The 13,773-nt window shown below is 39.0% G+C and overlaps 1 protein-coding gene and 1 long non-coding RNA gene across 4 annotated transcripts; both read right to left on the bottom strand.

Annotated features, from left to right (window-relative positions):
- Positions 1 to 3,815: 3,815 nt before the first annotated feature.
- LOC139890714 (uncharacterized) lies at positions 3,816 to 11,783 on the bottom strand. Of its 3 annotated transcripts, XR_011773426.1 has the most exons (5): positions 11,546 to 11,781; positions 11,371 to 11,452; positions 10,389 to 10,888; positions 4,455 to 4,599; positions 3,816 to 4,356 (listed from the first exon to the last, which is right to left on the bottom strand). It is a non-coding gene; the product is annotated as an uncharacterized lncRNA (long non-coding RNA). The 3 variants fall into 3 exon arrangements; XR_011773427.1 differs by having other exon boundaries at positions 3,816 to 4,599; positions 10,389 to 10,936; positions 11,546 to 11,783; XR_011773425.1 differs by having other exon boundaries at positions 3,816 to 4,599.
- Positions 11,784 to 12,435: 652 nt separating this feature from the next.
- LOC139890713 (uncharacterized) lies at positions 12,436 to 13,532 on the bottom strand. The gene has a single exon (XM_071873623.1). The coding sequence runs from the start codon at positions 13,483 to 13,485 to the stop codon at positions 12,490 to 12,492; it is 996 nt and encodes a 331-aa protein (XP_071729724.1). The 5' UTR covers positions 13,486 to 13,532; the 3' UTR covers positions 12,436 to 12,489.
- Between the last annotated feature and the right edge of the window lie 241 nt (positions 13,533 to 13,773).

Below are 13,773 nucleotides of genomic sequence, written 5' to 3'. Positions count from 1 at the left end.
AGACTTAGTTCTGGATTACATTATACACATATAAATGTACCAGAAATACATATGGTAGTTAACGAAAAATATATTGATCCTGGTGTATTCAGTTTATGGCATAACAGATTAGGTCATCCAGGATCAACAATGATGAAAAGGATTATTGAATGTACTCATAGACATCCACTAAAGGATAGAAAAATCCATCATGATACACTGGTTCCATGTACATCTTGCTCTCTTAGAAAATTGATAACTAGACCCTCACCACTTAAGGTTGAGAAAGAATCACCAATGTTTCTTGAAAGAATTCAAGGTGATATATATGGACCAATTCATCCACCATGTGGACCATTTAGATATTTCATGGTTCTAATAGACGCATCTAGCAGATGGTCTCATGTTTGTCTGTTATCAAGCCGTAATGTGGCATTTGCAAAATTTCTTGCCCAAATTATTAAATTGAGAGCTCATTTTCCTGATTACACCATTAAAAGGGTGAGATTTGATAATGCTGGTGAATTTACATCTCAAGCATTTAATGACTATTGCATGTCTATAGGAATTGTTGTTGAACATTCTATTGTTCATGTGCATACACAAAATGGTTTAGCCGAGTCATTGATTAAACGTTTACAGTTAATCGCTAGACCATTGATAATGAGAACAAAACTCCCTGTATCTATATGGGGTCATGCAATTTTACATGCTGCTGCATTGATTCGCATCAGACCAAGTGCAAGTCATAAATATTCCCCCCTACAACTTGCTTTTGGTCAAGAGCCAAATATTTCCCATCTTAGAACATTTGGTTGTGCAGTGTATGTTCCAATTGCGACACCACAACGTACAAAAATGGGTCCTCAAAGGAGGTTGGGAATATATGTTGGATATGAAACATCTTCAATATTAAGGTATATTGAACCTATGACAGGTGACGTTTTTACAGCACGTTTTGCTGATTGTCATTTTAATGAAACATTGTTCCCTAGATTAGGGGGAGAAATGAAAAATAAAGAAAATGATGTTTCATGGTGTGAACCTCAATTAAAGTATCTTGATCCTCGCACAAAAGAATGCGAGACAGAAGTTCAAAAGATAATGCATATACAAGAACTTGCAAATCAATTGCCTGATGCATTTACAGATACAAAAACGGTGACAAAATCATATATACCAGCAGTAAATACTCCAGCTCGAATTGAAATTCCAAAAGCTGGCAATAACGTCACTCATGAATCTTTGCCACGTCAGAAACGTGGAAGACCAATTGGTTCAAAGGATAAAAATTCTCGAAAAAGAAAATCAGCTGATAATGAAGTAAAAGAAAGTGTTCAAGAAGAATCACAAATCAGTACTCCTACTGCAGAGGAGATTGATGATGTCAATACAGAAATTGCAATCAATTATGCATATTCAAAAATATTATGGAACCGAAATGAAATGAAAAATCTTGATGAGAAATTTTCATTTAATGTTGCATATGACATCATGAATAATGATGATGATCCAGAACCAACATCTATGGTTGAATGTCAAAATAGACATGATTGGGCTCAATGGAAAGAATCAATACGAGCTGAATTAGAATCACTCAATAAAAGAAAAGTTTTCGGATTCATCACTCTCACTCCTAAAGATGTGAAACTTGTAGGATACAGATGAATTTTTGTCCGAAAAAGAAATGAGAAAAATGAAGTTACAAGGTATAAAGCTAGACTTGTAGCTCAAGGTTTTTCTCAAAGACCGGGAATTGATTATGAAGAAAAACTTATTCCCCTGTTATGGATGCAATTACTTTTAGGTACTTAATCAGCCTGGCAGTTTCTAAAAATTTAGAAATGCATCTCATGGATGTTGTGACTGCTTACCTATATGGATCACTTGATAGTGATATATATATGAAGATACCTGAAGGATTTAAGGTACCAGAAGCATCAAATGCAAAACCCAAAGAAATGTATTCGATTAAATTACAAAGATCTTTATATGGGTTAAAACAATCGGGACGTATGTGGTATAACCGATTAAGTGATTACTTGATAAGCAAAGGGTATACAAATAACCTTACTTGCCCTTGTGTTTTCATTAAGAAAACAACATCCGGATATGTGATCATAGCTGTTTATGTTGATGATCTTAACATCATAGGTACAAATAAAGAGATCTATGAAGCCATTCAACTTCTAAAGAAAAAATTTGAAATGAAAGATCTCGGAAAAACCAAGTATTGCCTTGGTTTACAAATTGAGCATATGCCTAATGGTTTACTTGTACATCAAACAACATATACTGAAAAGATTTTGAAACGTTTCAATATGGACAAGGCAAAACCATTAAGTACTCCTATGGTTGTTAGATCACTCAATGTTGAAACTGATCCATTTCGTCCATGTGAAGATCATGAAGATATTCTTGGACCAGAAGTACCATATCTTAGTGCAATTGGAGCTCTTATGTATCTTACAAATTGTACAAGACCTGACATTTCTTTTGCAGTTAATTTGTTGGCAAGGTTCAGCTCTGCTCCTACCAAAAGACACTGGAATGGGATCAAACACATATTTCGATACCTTCGAGGAACTACTGATTTAGGATTATTTTATTCTAACGAATCAAAACAAGATTTGGTTGGTTATGCTGATGCAGGTTATTTATCTGATCCACATAAAGCTAAATCTCAAACTGGATATGTATTCCTAAATGGAGGTACTGCAATATCATGGCGTTCTCAAAAACAAACACTTGTTGCTACATCATCAAATCATGCCGAAGTGATTGCATTACATGAAGCTACTCGGGAATGTTTTTGGTTGAGATCAATGACACAAATCATTACTGATTCTTGTGGACTAGAACGCGATAAAAGTCCAACAATTATCTATGAAGATAATGCAGCTTGCATAGCACAGATGAAAGAAGGGTATATCAAAAGTGACCGAACCAAACACATACCTCCTAGATTCTTCTCATACACTCAAAATCTCATTAAGGACAACGAGATTGAAATGAGATATGTTCAATCCAGCAAAAACTCTGCTGATCTTTTCACGAAAGCACTTCCAACTGCTATTTTCAGAACACACGTTCATAACATTGGCATGAGACATGTTCAAAAGATGTAACAACCGAAGCGATGTCTACTTGAGGGGGAGTCAACTCCATGCTGCACTCTTTTTCCCTTAGCTAAAGTTTTTCCCACTGGGTTTTCTTTAGCAAGGTTTTTAACGAGGCAGTAACTTACAGTTGATCTTCAACAAACAAAATTGCTATCCAAGGGGGAGTGTTATAATATATAAATATATATATATAAATGGATAGTCAATTATTGATACACAAAAGTAATATTATTGTATTACCTAAACTTGTGATATTTTTGCTATAAATAGCCATGAATGCAAGCATTAAACTTGCACCATTTCTCACACTTACAAAGTGTTTCTTTCTTTCTCTCCATTATCATCTTTGTTCTTACACTTCATTATTAGTATTTTAAATCAAGAATCAAATCACTAAAGGTAGTTATAAGCCTACTGAATTATAACATCAAGAATCAAACCACTAAAGGTAGTTATAAGCCTACTGAATTATAACACTTTATAATAAATCAAGCTTAAGGTTTTTTTTATGGGCTTCACATTTCAAGTTTTGTTATAGTCATCAATTTTACGTTTGGGATATAAATCCCGGTTTATTATGTCATTCGGCTTAATGTGTGTTGTACAAGCCGTTTGTCAATTTTTGTATGTGTTCCCTTCATCGTTTTGATGACGGTTTTGATTAATCTATGGGTTCCATCTTTGCTGAAAGGAAAAAAAAAAAAAAATGTACCTATGACCGTTCATTATATATGTTCAAAGATTAGGCTTTTGAAATTTTTCTTCAAAATCGGCACCTCTGAAAATCATGTTCAAAATCCGCCGCGGTCTCCATTTTACGTCTCGTGTTTATTATTGTCTAGCATGTTTTTTTTTTTTTTTTTTTTTTTTTTTGAAAAGGCAACATTATGTTATTATTGTATTATTTACAAATGTACAAGGGCTCGGTTGTACATGCGTTGGCGCAACACCCAACCCACACGAAACTGGACTATAATTATGTATATGACAAACGAATCATGTAATTTACAATATTATCGTTAAGTAACTAACCGCAGTTCTCTTAGTAAAAATAGCATCAAAGGATCTAGGGTTGGATAACCAGATGTGCCAGTTGAAAGAATGCTTCCTCAGTCTCTTTACGATCGTAAGTATAATTCAAAGTTTGTGTCTCGTCGAGGGTTCCTCCATATGTGCACTGATCGATGTCTAGTACAAATTTGTGTATGTAGGGTTTTGTCTGCTTATCCTATTGATCCAGATTGAGTTGCATGTTCTATTGTACATGTATTTGTAGTTATATGTATGAAATTATCTTCCTTTTCAAAAAAGAAAAAGAAAATTAAAAAATGGAGGTGTTAAGGATACTCTTACTAAAAAATGGAGGTGTTAAGGTCTCCCAATCCACAATCTTGTTCTGATTATCAACTTTCAAAGTTATTTATGTCTGGTTTATGCGAAGATTATCTTGTGCTTTGTAAGAAAAGAGAGGCATAGCAAGAGCCCATTGTCCATGAACCTAATATGCAAAGAGCATCAAACAAAGAAATGTAAGCCAAAATGTCACAGTTATCATTACCTCGTACCTGATCGTAATTATTTATAACCTCTCCATCCAAAAAACCTTAAATCCCGAGCAGACTCAACATTTGTACTCCATGAATCCCACAAATTTCCACTCAAAAACTTAATTTCTGGCACATCTTTATTCTCAAACTCCATGTATCCCATTGCAGATACAAGACCACCTGTCAAAGCAACTCCCCCAATCCAAAAAAATCAAAGCTAAACATTGCTATTAAGCCCATTAGACTATAGTATAAAATTGTTTTCTAATGATACCGCAACCCGCATGCGCACCTCATATGCATGCGGGCGCTTAATAGTGTGTGTATGCGTGTGCTTGTGTGCGGTATGCGGATTGTATCTGATTCCTTTGTTCCCGGTACGGCGGTTGCTTAGCTGTCAAGTAAATATCTTTTCCATAATTATATCCGTGATTCGGGGGAGTCAGTTATGGATGAGATTAACGTGATCTGGGACGGTTCTAGAATTAGGGTTTGCCTATAAATACAACCCTAATCATCATTTACCAGACACGGCATATATTACGTAACTATCGCACACGAGATACATTACGCAAAACAGCATCATTCAGCATCTCTTCAAGGTTAACAGGTTAGTCTTTCGTAAGCTAGTACCTACGACCTTATTTGGGGCCTCTTGATCGACGACCGTTATCAGAGGTGGACTTAATCACTTGGCCACCCCGCCGACATCATCATGTCGGCCAGGGTTATTCACGGTAGCCGGACCGGAGAGCCACGTTCTAAGATCCTTAAACCCCTCCTTATGTATTGAGCAGGCATATTAAACTCCACGGTTAAAATATGCATGATCAAGTGGTGCTTTCATTGAGAGTCGAATTAATTCAAGACTGTTTAATTGCTTTTTCTTTTAAGGTTTTGAATTGTATGACTCGTTATTTACAAAATTTTTGAATTTTTTTTCTTCAACAGTATCATGACTTCCGAGGAATCATCGGAACATACCCAAACAGATGTTCAGAACGCACCATCTGGTAGTCAACATACACCGGTTATGACTACGGGGGCCGCTATTCAGGCGGGGTACACGATATACCCTCCACCTATATCCGGCGAACCCTTTCAGAGGTACAAGCCGATATATTCAGACGGGGTTACACCGCCAAGAGCAAACTCACCAGTCACAACCACGCGGCTGGACTTTTCGTCAGTGGATCCAAGGGTCATCTTTGCAGGAACTAGCGGTGGAACAACGGGGCCGCATGTGGTTTGCTGCGGCCAGGTACCTATTTACAGTACCACTGTTTCAATACCTCTGCATACGCAGAGCATTCAGCAGAATTCGTCATTTACACCGTTGCAACCTTGGCAACCACCGCGCCCAGTTTCACAATTTTTAACTCCTGCGGATGCGCAGGCGTTACTTAATAGTTGGGGATTTGGTGTCATCCCAGATGCAAACTCTCATTGGGCGCCGATAACAGCGCAGCAGCAAAGCACAGCGCATACAGTTGGGCTTTTAAGTGTGTATCCTCAAGTTTCGCAGATATCTGCGCCACAGGTTTCGCTTCCTTTACAGCCACCTGTGTACTCTGCGTCTTCAAGTTATCCCTCTTTTCCAACGCAGCAGCCTTGGTTATATCCGCAGACGCAGGGTCAACCTTGGCAAAATGTTCAAGGGCAGGCAAATCTTGCAAGTCAATTCATGCAGGCCGCACCTCCTGATATGGTTCACTTATTTTCACAACCTGACTTTGTTCAGGACATGATGAAGCGTTTCTTTGCAAACTTGAAAGGGGATCCTGTTAAACCACCCTTCGAGCTACCGACTACCTTTGACAAGTTTCTTCCGCATATATCCGCATACCCGTTTCCATCAGCACCAAAGATACCTAGCACGTTGGGTACTTACAATGGCCTGACCGATCCAGATGATTTTTTACAGCGTTTCGAAGGCGCAATGCGCACTCAAGGCTGGGTGGATCCGGTTGCGTGTCAGATATTTCCTATGACACTACAGGGTATTGCTCGTGAGTGGTTTAATAAGTTGCCGGCGGGTAGTATTGCCGGGTTTATGGATCTGCAGACAAAGTTTTTGCTGCAATATCGGAATCAGAGACCACGCAAGCGCACTCACATTGAATGCCATGACATCGTGCAGAAGTCCAAGGAATCTTTGGGCGAATTTCTCACAAGGTATACTAATGAGTGCCTGCGTATACCAGATCTCAAACCAGAGCAACAGATTTCCGGACTCATACATGGTATAAACTCAGAACGTCATCCAACACTGGTAAGGCGTCTGCGCCATACAGTCCCAACAACTTATGCTGAGGCGCTTAATGAATGCCACGACTATATGCGGAGTGGCGAAGATAATGACATCCCAACAGCTAGCTCACGCAACGAGAGGAAGGACGATGATGATCGTTCGCGCGATCAAAATCGTGGTAACAACTCTCGCGGAAGGTATCCTAGCGGTGGTCCTATCAGGAATGATAAAGGGAAATCAAGTGGCAATTATCGAAACAATAATCAGCGCGGCATCAATAATCAGAACTATGCGCTACTCAAAAGTTTGTCCAAAACACCCAAGGAAATTTTGGCAACGGAGCCAGTATGCGCGACCTTCGCGGTTCCAACTCCGCTTACAGAATTTGGCAAGCGGGACAAAACAAAGTATTGTGAATTTCATGACGATTATGGTCACGACACCAATCGGTGTAAAAACTTGATGGAACGGGTTCTGGAAGCGCTTCGCGCGGGCAAATTGGATCATCTAAAACCACCTAAAAAGGACAAGGGAAAGGCCGCAGAAAAGGCTTCGAAGTCTAAGACTTTCGCGTGGCAGAAAGTTGACAAAGCGAAAAATGCCGACTTAACCATTAACATGGTTGACGCAGAGAAAATCAGCCAGCGGAGAAAGTACAACGATCACCAAGATTGGGAGCTTCTCCCAATCACTTTCCCTCCTGTAATGTCAATTGATTCTATTAATGAGCCCATTATCATCAAGTGTCGCATCCCTGATTGCGGAATCCAGGTTAAGCGCATGCATGTTGACACTGGCAGCGGTGTCGATATTATGTATGAGCATTGTTATCGTTTCCTTCCGGTAGAAGTCAAAGCGCAGTTACGCCAGCCTGATATTACGCTATCAGGGTTTTCCGGAGAAAACTCGTGGCCGCTAGGCCGAATAGAATTAATGGTAGAGCTTGCGGATGACAGGAACCCGCAGATGATCAGGCATGAATTGGTCGATTTTTATGTGGTTCGTTCAACTTCACGATATAACGCACTGCTAGGGAGAAACTTCATACGGCGTTTCAACATCATACCATCGGTAGTGCATGGTTTGATCAAGTTTCCCACAGTAGGAGGCGTTGCCACGGTTGCGTCACATCAAACAACCGAGTTGTGTGGCTCAGTTGCGCCTATAAGCACTCCTAGCGTGGGAGAACAACTAGCAAATTGTGCAGTCATAGCAAATCGCTTGCATCCGGATAAGAGAATTAAAATCGGCGCAGGCTTGTCAGCCGAAACAAAGGCCAAATTGCATGGAATTTTGTCCGCAAACGCAGATGTTTTCGCGTAGCGTGAGTCAGACATGACTGGGGTTCCGCGTGATATTGCGGAACATAAGTTAAATGTTAATCCATCATTGACACCCGTTAGGCAAAAGAAGCGGCATATGGCTCTAGACCGCAGTGATTGGTTGTGCGCAGAGGTGGACAACCTTGTCAAAGCAAGCATTCTGCGGGAAGTGCGTTATCAGACATGGGTTGCAAATCCTGTATTGGTAAAAAAGGCTGACGGTAACTGGAGGATGTGCGTTGATTTCAAAGATATTAATAAGGCATGTCCCAAGGACAATTACCCTCTCCCGGAGATAGACTGGAAGGTAGAATCACTATCGGGATTTAGGTACAAGTGTTTTCTGGACGCATACAAGGGTTATCACCAAATCTTAATGGCTGCGGAAGATGAGGACAAGACTGCTTTTCATGCGCCGCAGGGTATTTATTGTTACACGAAGATGCCTTTCGGTTTAAAGAATGCTGGCGCGACCTATCAGCGTGTAATTGACGCAGCATTCAAGCACCAAATCGGTAGAAATCTTGAAGCGTACGTCTACGACTTGGTAATTAAAAGTAACACCGAGGAAGACATGCTCGCGGACATCCTGGAAACGTTTGCATCTCTGCGCAGGATCAACATGAAGCTTAACCCGCTAAAATGTAGTTTTGGGGAAGAGGAAGGCAAGTTTTTAGGTCATGTGCTGACAGCGCGGGGTATCAAGGCCAATCCCAAAAAGATTGAAGCCATTGATAATTTGCCATCTCCGAAGACAAAGAAAGATGTGCAGAGTCTAACGGGGAAGCTTGCGGCTATCACACGGTTTCTGTCGAAAGCCGCAGAACGACAGTTGCCATTCTTCAATACTTTGAAAAATTGTTTGAAGAAAAAAGACTTCGTATGGACTCAGGAAGCGGAATCAGCCTTTCAGGAGATGAAAAAGGTGCTTGCAGAATTAACAACACTTACTGCGCCAGTATCAGGAGAAACGCTAACGCTGTACCTCGCGGCATCGAAGGAAGCTGTCAGCTCAGTCCTCATCGCGGATCGCGGAAAGGTAATCCATTAATTTACATGCTTTATTTATATCGCAGAAACTTAACGACTGGGATTTTTCTCAGACGCAAATGCCGGTCTACTTCGTAAGCAAGACGCTGACATCAAGCGAAGTAAACTACTCACCGATAGAAAAGCTTGTATATGCGCTGGTCCATACGGCGCGGCGTTTGCGCCGATATTTTCAAGCACATCCAATCGTGGTCCTAACTGATCAACCAATCAAACAGGTTGGTAAACGCCTACTTTGCGGCAATGACCGGGGTTACCGCATTGACTAACGCAATCATTTTTCTTTCAGGTGTTATACAAGCCTGAGATTTCTGGCCGAATGGCTAAGTGGGCAGTTGAATTAGGTGAACATGAAATAATTTTTTCTTCGCGCAGTGCGGTTAAGGGTCAAATACTTGCTGATTACCTAGCAGAATTACCTGCGGATGTCGAGGCATCAGCAGAACATCAGGATCCACCTGCACCAACTTTGTCACCATGGGAATTGTACACCGATGGTGCGTGCAGCGCATCTGGTGCAGGTGCGGGTGTAATTTTAACAGGCCCGGATGGCGAAGAGCATACATACGCACTGCGGTTTAATTTTGCTGTTACAAACAACGAAGCAGAGTATGAGGCTCTGTTAGCAGGTATGCGCATTGCGCATAAGTTAAATGTTAAAATTTTGCACGCTTATGTGGATTCAAAGCTAGTATGCAGTCAAGTCAGCGGAGATTTCGAAGCGCATGACATAGCCATGCAGCAATATCTATCGCTTGTTCACAACCTCGTTGACCAGTTTGAAGCTTTTCAAATCTCCCACGTAATGCGGGGGCAAAATAAGAAAGCGGATGCGCTAAGCAAACTGGCTGCCTTGGCTTTTGATCATATGGGGAAGAAAGTTCTAATAGAAGAACTCAATGCGAAATCCATTGTTATGATGCCTTTAGTGGCACCAGTTGAGGAATCAAGCTCAACATGGATGACGCCCATCGTGGCTTTTCTGCGGGATGGCACTTCTCCTGCAGATTCCGCTGACGCAAAGAAAGTCCGCGTTAAGGCACCGCTGTATGCCCTTGAGGGTAACGTCGAACAAAGAAATGTAAGCCAAAATGTCACAGTTATCATTACCTCGTACCTGATCGTAATTATTTATAACCTCTCCATCCAAAAAACCTTAAATCCCGAGCAGACTCAACATTTGTACTCCATGTATCCCACAAAGTTCCACTCAAAAACTTAATTTCTGGCACATCTTTATTCTCAAACTCCATGTATCCCATTGCAGATACAAGACCACCTGTCAAAGCAACTCCCCCAATCCAAAAAATCAAAGCTAAACATTGCTATTAAGCCCATTGGACTATAGTATAAAATTGTTTTCAAATTGAAAAAACGGAACTTACTAGTTGCATGCTACAAAACGTATTTCTTTTTAGATCTAATCATCTAACTGATAGTCAAACAATTTGATATACAGATACGTACCAAGTCATAATAGACTTTTCATTATCAATCAGTAAATCAGGTGGAGAACGTTACGACACTTGTTTACCTAGAAGAGTAGTGTTTACAAATGATCAACCACAATTGGAGCCAGTAATGTTGAGGACAGCAACAACAACCCTCTTCAAAGAACTAACCATTAACAACAAACAATAGAAAGCCATCACCAATCTTTGTATCCTTAAACATGCCCAAATATTCACTTTATTAGCAACAATGTAATCATAATAAGTCAAGTATAATAGCTACATTAAGTTCCACTTGCTCTATAGAATAAATTACATGGGAGAATAAGATTCATAGAATCAATAAATTTAAAGCTAAAAATGAGAACAAAATTGCTAAAAATGACAAATCAATAACTAAAATCTTTCTTATATCAGTGTTCAACGTATCATCTCAAGACTTTAAAAAATTAAGAATTTAACACTTGTGTTGACTCTCTCAGAACTACTAAAAGGCTACAATTAATTCATAAGAGTTGTAATGAATATGCACAAGATCTAAAGAAATTTAATCTGAAATTGACGCATAAATCACCGAGAGGTGATCTAACGCTTTCTCAATTTATGAATTCAGAGAAGAACGAAAATTAGGTTTTACTAAAAACCTACCTTTAAAACATGAGAACTTGATCAACTAATCGAGAGCCGATAAGAATATCACTCCATTAAATCATCAAAACTCGATCGAATGCTTCATACATATAATATATCATCGATTGACGATTAGGTTCATGTTTAACGTTATGAGTGTTGTGAACTTGAATTATAGAAACATTAAACATACCTGTGAGATGATAAGACTTCTTAAATCCGGCTATCGAGAACGAAGATTATTGACGTATTTCAGTTTGCGGCAAGTGATCAGATAAAGACTTGCGATTCATCGCGATGAGATGTGAGTTTTAGGAAATTCGTTTTTGGATGATATAAACCCTAGAATTTGGGGCTTTAGTGAAGGAACTGGACATTTGTTTCACTATTATAAAGATAAAGGACAGGATAGTCATTTTATTGTGCATACATGATTGGATGAAATATAATGATATATACTCTGTAATGAAATGTTTATAATATACGGCGTATATATTTGCGGATATATTCACGCTTCCTAGAAATGTAAGCTTTTATTACTTCATTCTTTATATTTAAAAGCGTGAATATTTAGCTACAGTTTTTTCACAATAAAAAATGTGAGGAAAAAATATATAATTTACACATTTAAAGTTGTGAGGAAAGTTTAGATATATTCATTCACAATCATAAAAGTGAACATATCTATTCACAAACATAAGCGTGATTTATTCTTAACATACATGATTTATTCACACCAACAAATGTGTTAACAAATTTGCACACTCACAAGTGTGAGCATCCTTAAATTTATGTTCACATTCCAACCAAATGTGAAGAAAAAAACCGTGGAATATCAACTAATTTGTTGTAGTGTAATGTGTAACATAATAAAGCTAGATATGTAATATGTGTACAACGTATCAACATCCCATATACTATACTATATTACCAACTTGCATACTATGGATCACAAATCAATACTAAAACTAATGCTAACAAATATTTAATTAGCATATCCCTAATAATCAATCTTATCATCAAACTTTTAACATTATTCTTAAAAAAAATGAAATTTAATATATTCTATAACATAGTGTTTTCTAGTAAGAAAAAAAGAATGCAACAAGTTTGAAGATTAACAATTTTTGGTAGATTTCATTGAAGGGAACCACAAGAATCTTGATTTTTGGTAGACAATTTCTTAAGATACTCATAAGTAGTGATCATTATAGTTGCTGAAAATGACATTGAAACCCATCTTGGCCCAAATCCTCTATAACAAGCACTCAATCCACCTTCTTTAATCAACTTCCCAATTGTTTTCCTAACACCATTACACCCTTCTCCATCTAATACTTGAACCCTGGTTTTAACCGTATCTAAAGGCATTGTAACCAACGCCGAAAACCCACTCGCCATAACCGCACCCGCAGCTTGAACCGCCACCACACCCTTCGAATCGGGCCTCAACCCGTTTCCATGACAACCAACCCGATCCAAAATCGCGCGATGAGCCATCGAATAACTCGCCCACCAAACCGCATTGGATGGTGCATACGTCAAAATCGATAACCCGAATCCTCGATACAAACCCTTGATCCCATCTTTATAAATAATCTTTCTAAAAGCATCAATCCCATTATAATATTTAAAACCACTCAAACTATTTTTTCCCTTACTTTGAACCATTAATCTTTGTGTCACAACATCAATTGGAGTCCAAACCAATTGTGCACACGTGGCAGCAGTCACACCAGCTACACCATTCGCGATTGCAGCCGCTTTAGCTTCAGTCAAACCCAAGTTGACCGTTGCACAACCAACGCTACTTTTAGTTATTTCAAGTGCACCCATGTAAAGTGCTCTTGCAGGAACCGTACCCATTAAAGACGTCCCAAAACCTCTATAAAAACCTTTAAAACCATCGTTTTTTAAAATCGTAACCGCTAATTTTAAACAAGGTGTGTTTTTAACAACCACTTGTTGTCGTGTTTTTAACACGATGCTCGGATACAACGTACCCGAAATACCCGAAAATAACGCAGCACCTAGGAAGAAGAATTTGGATTTATCTAACGTATCCCAGTTAACATCTGCGGGAAGATGAATATGATCAGTTCCGTGATTATTATCTGCCATTCCTAGACTCATGTTTGCAACAAAGATCAGTTAAATAACTAAAAGGTAGTGAAAATTGTTGGGATGAAAATGGAGATCTGATCGGAGAATGGAGAGAGAAATAAATTTGCAAATGGATTAGATTCGGATTATGTTTAGATTAATTATTTATTTATAACAGAATACAGTGGAAACAGAGTGGGGGCGGTTAATTTTTTGGAACCAAGTTTTCTTCTGGATCAGGTGGATTTACACGTGTCGGTTAGCATTTTTATGTGTTGTTAAGGTGGTCTTTATTCTGACCGGGTGACTGGTTTGGTG

Source organism: Rutidosis leptorrhynchoides, chromosome 2 (assembly GCF_046630445.1).
Source record: "Rutidosis leptorrhynchoides isolate AG116_Rl617_1_P2 chromosome 2, CSIRO_AGI_Rlap_v1, whole genome shotgun sequence".
In the NCBI taxonomy this organism is placed as follows: domain Eukaryota; kingdom Viridiplantae; phylum Streptophyta; class Magnoliopsida; order Asterales; family Asteraceae; genus Rutidosis; species Rutidosis leptorrhynchoides.
Note: the sequence above shows the minus strand (reverse complement) of the source record. Positions and strands in the feature narration are given on the sequence as shown.

Coding starts and splice junctions, on each gene's coding strand:
- LOC139890713 (XM_071873623.1), bottom strand. CDS start 13,485: ATGAGTCTAGGAATGGCAGATAATAATCACGGAACTGATCATATTCAT.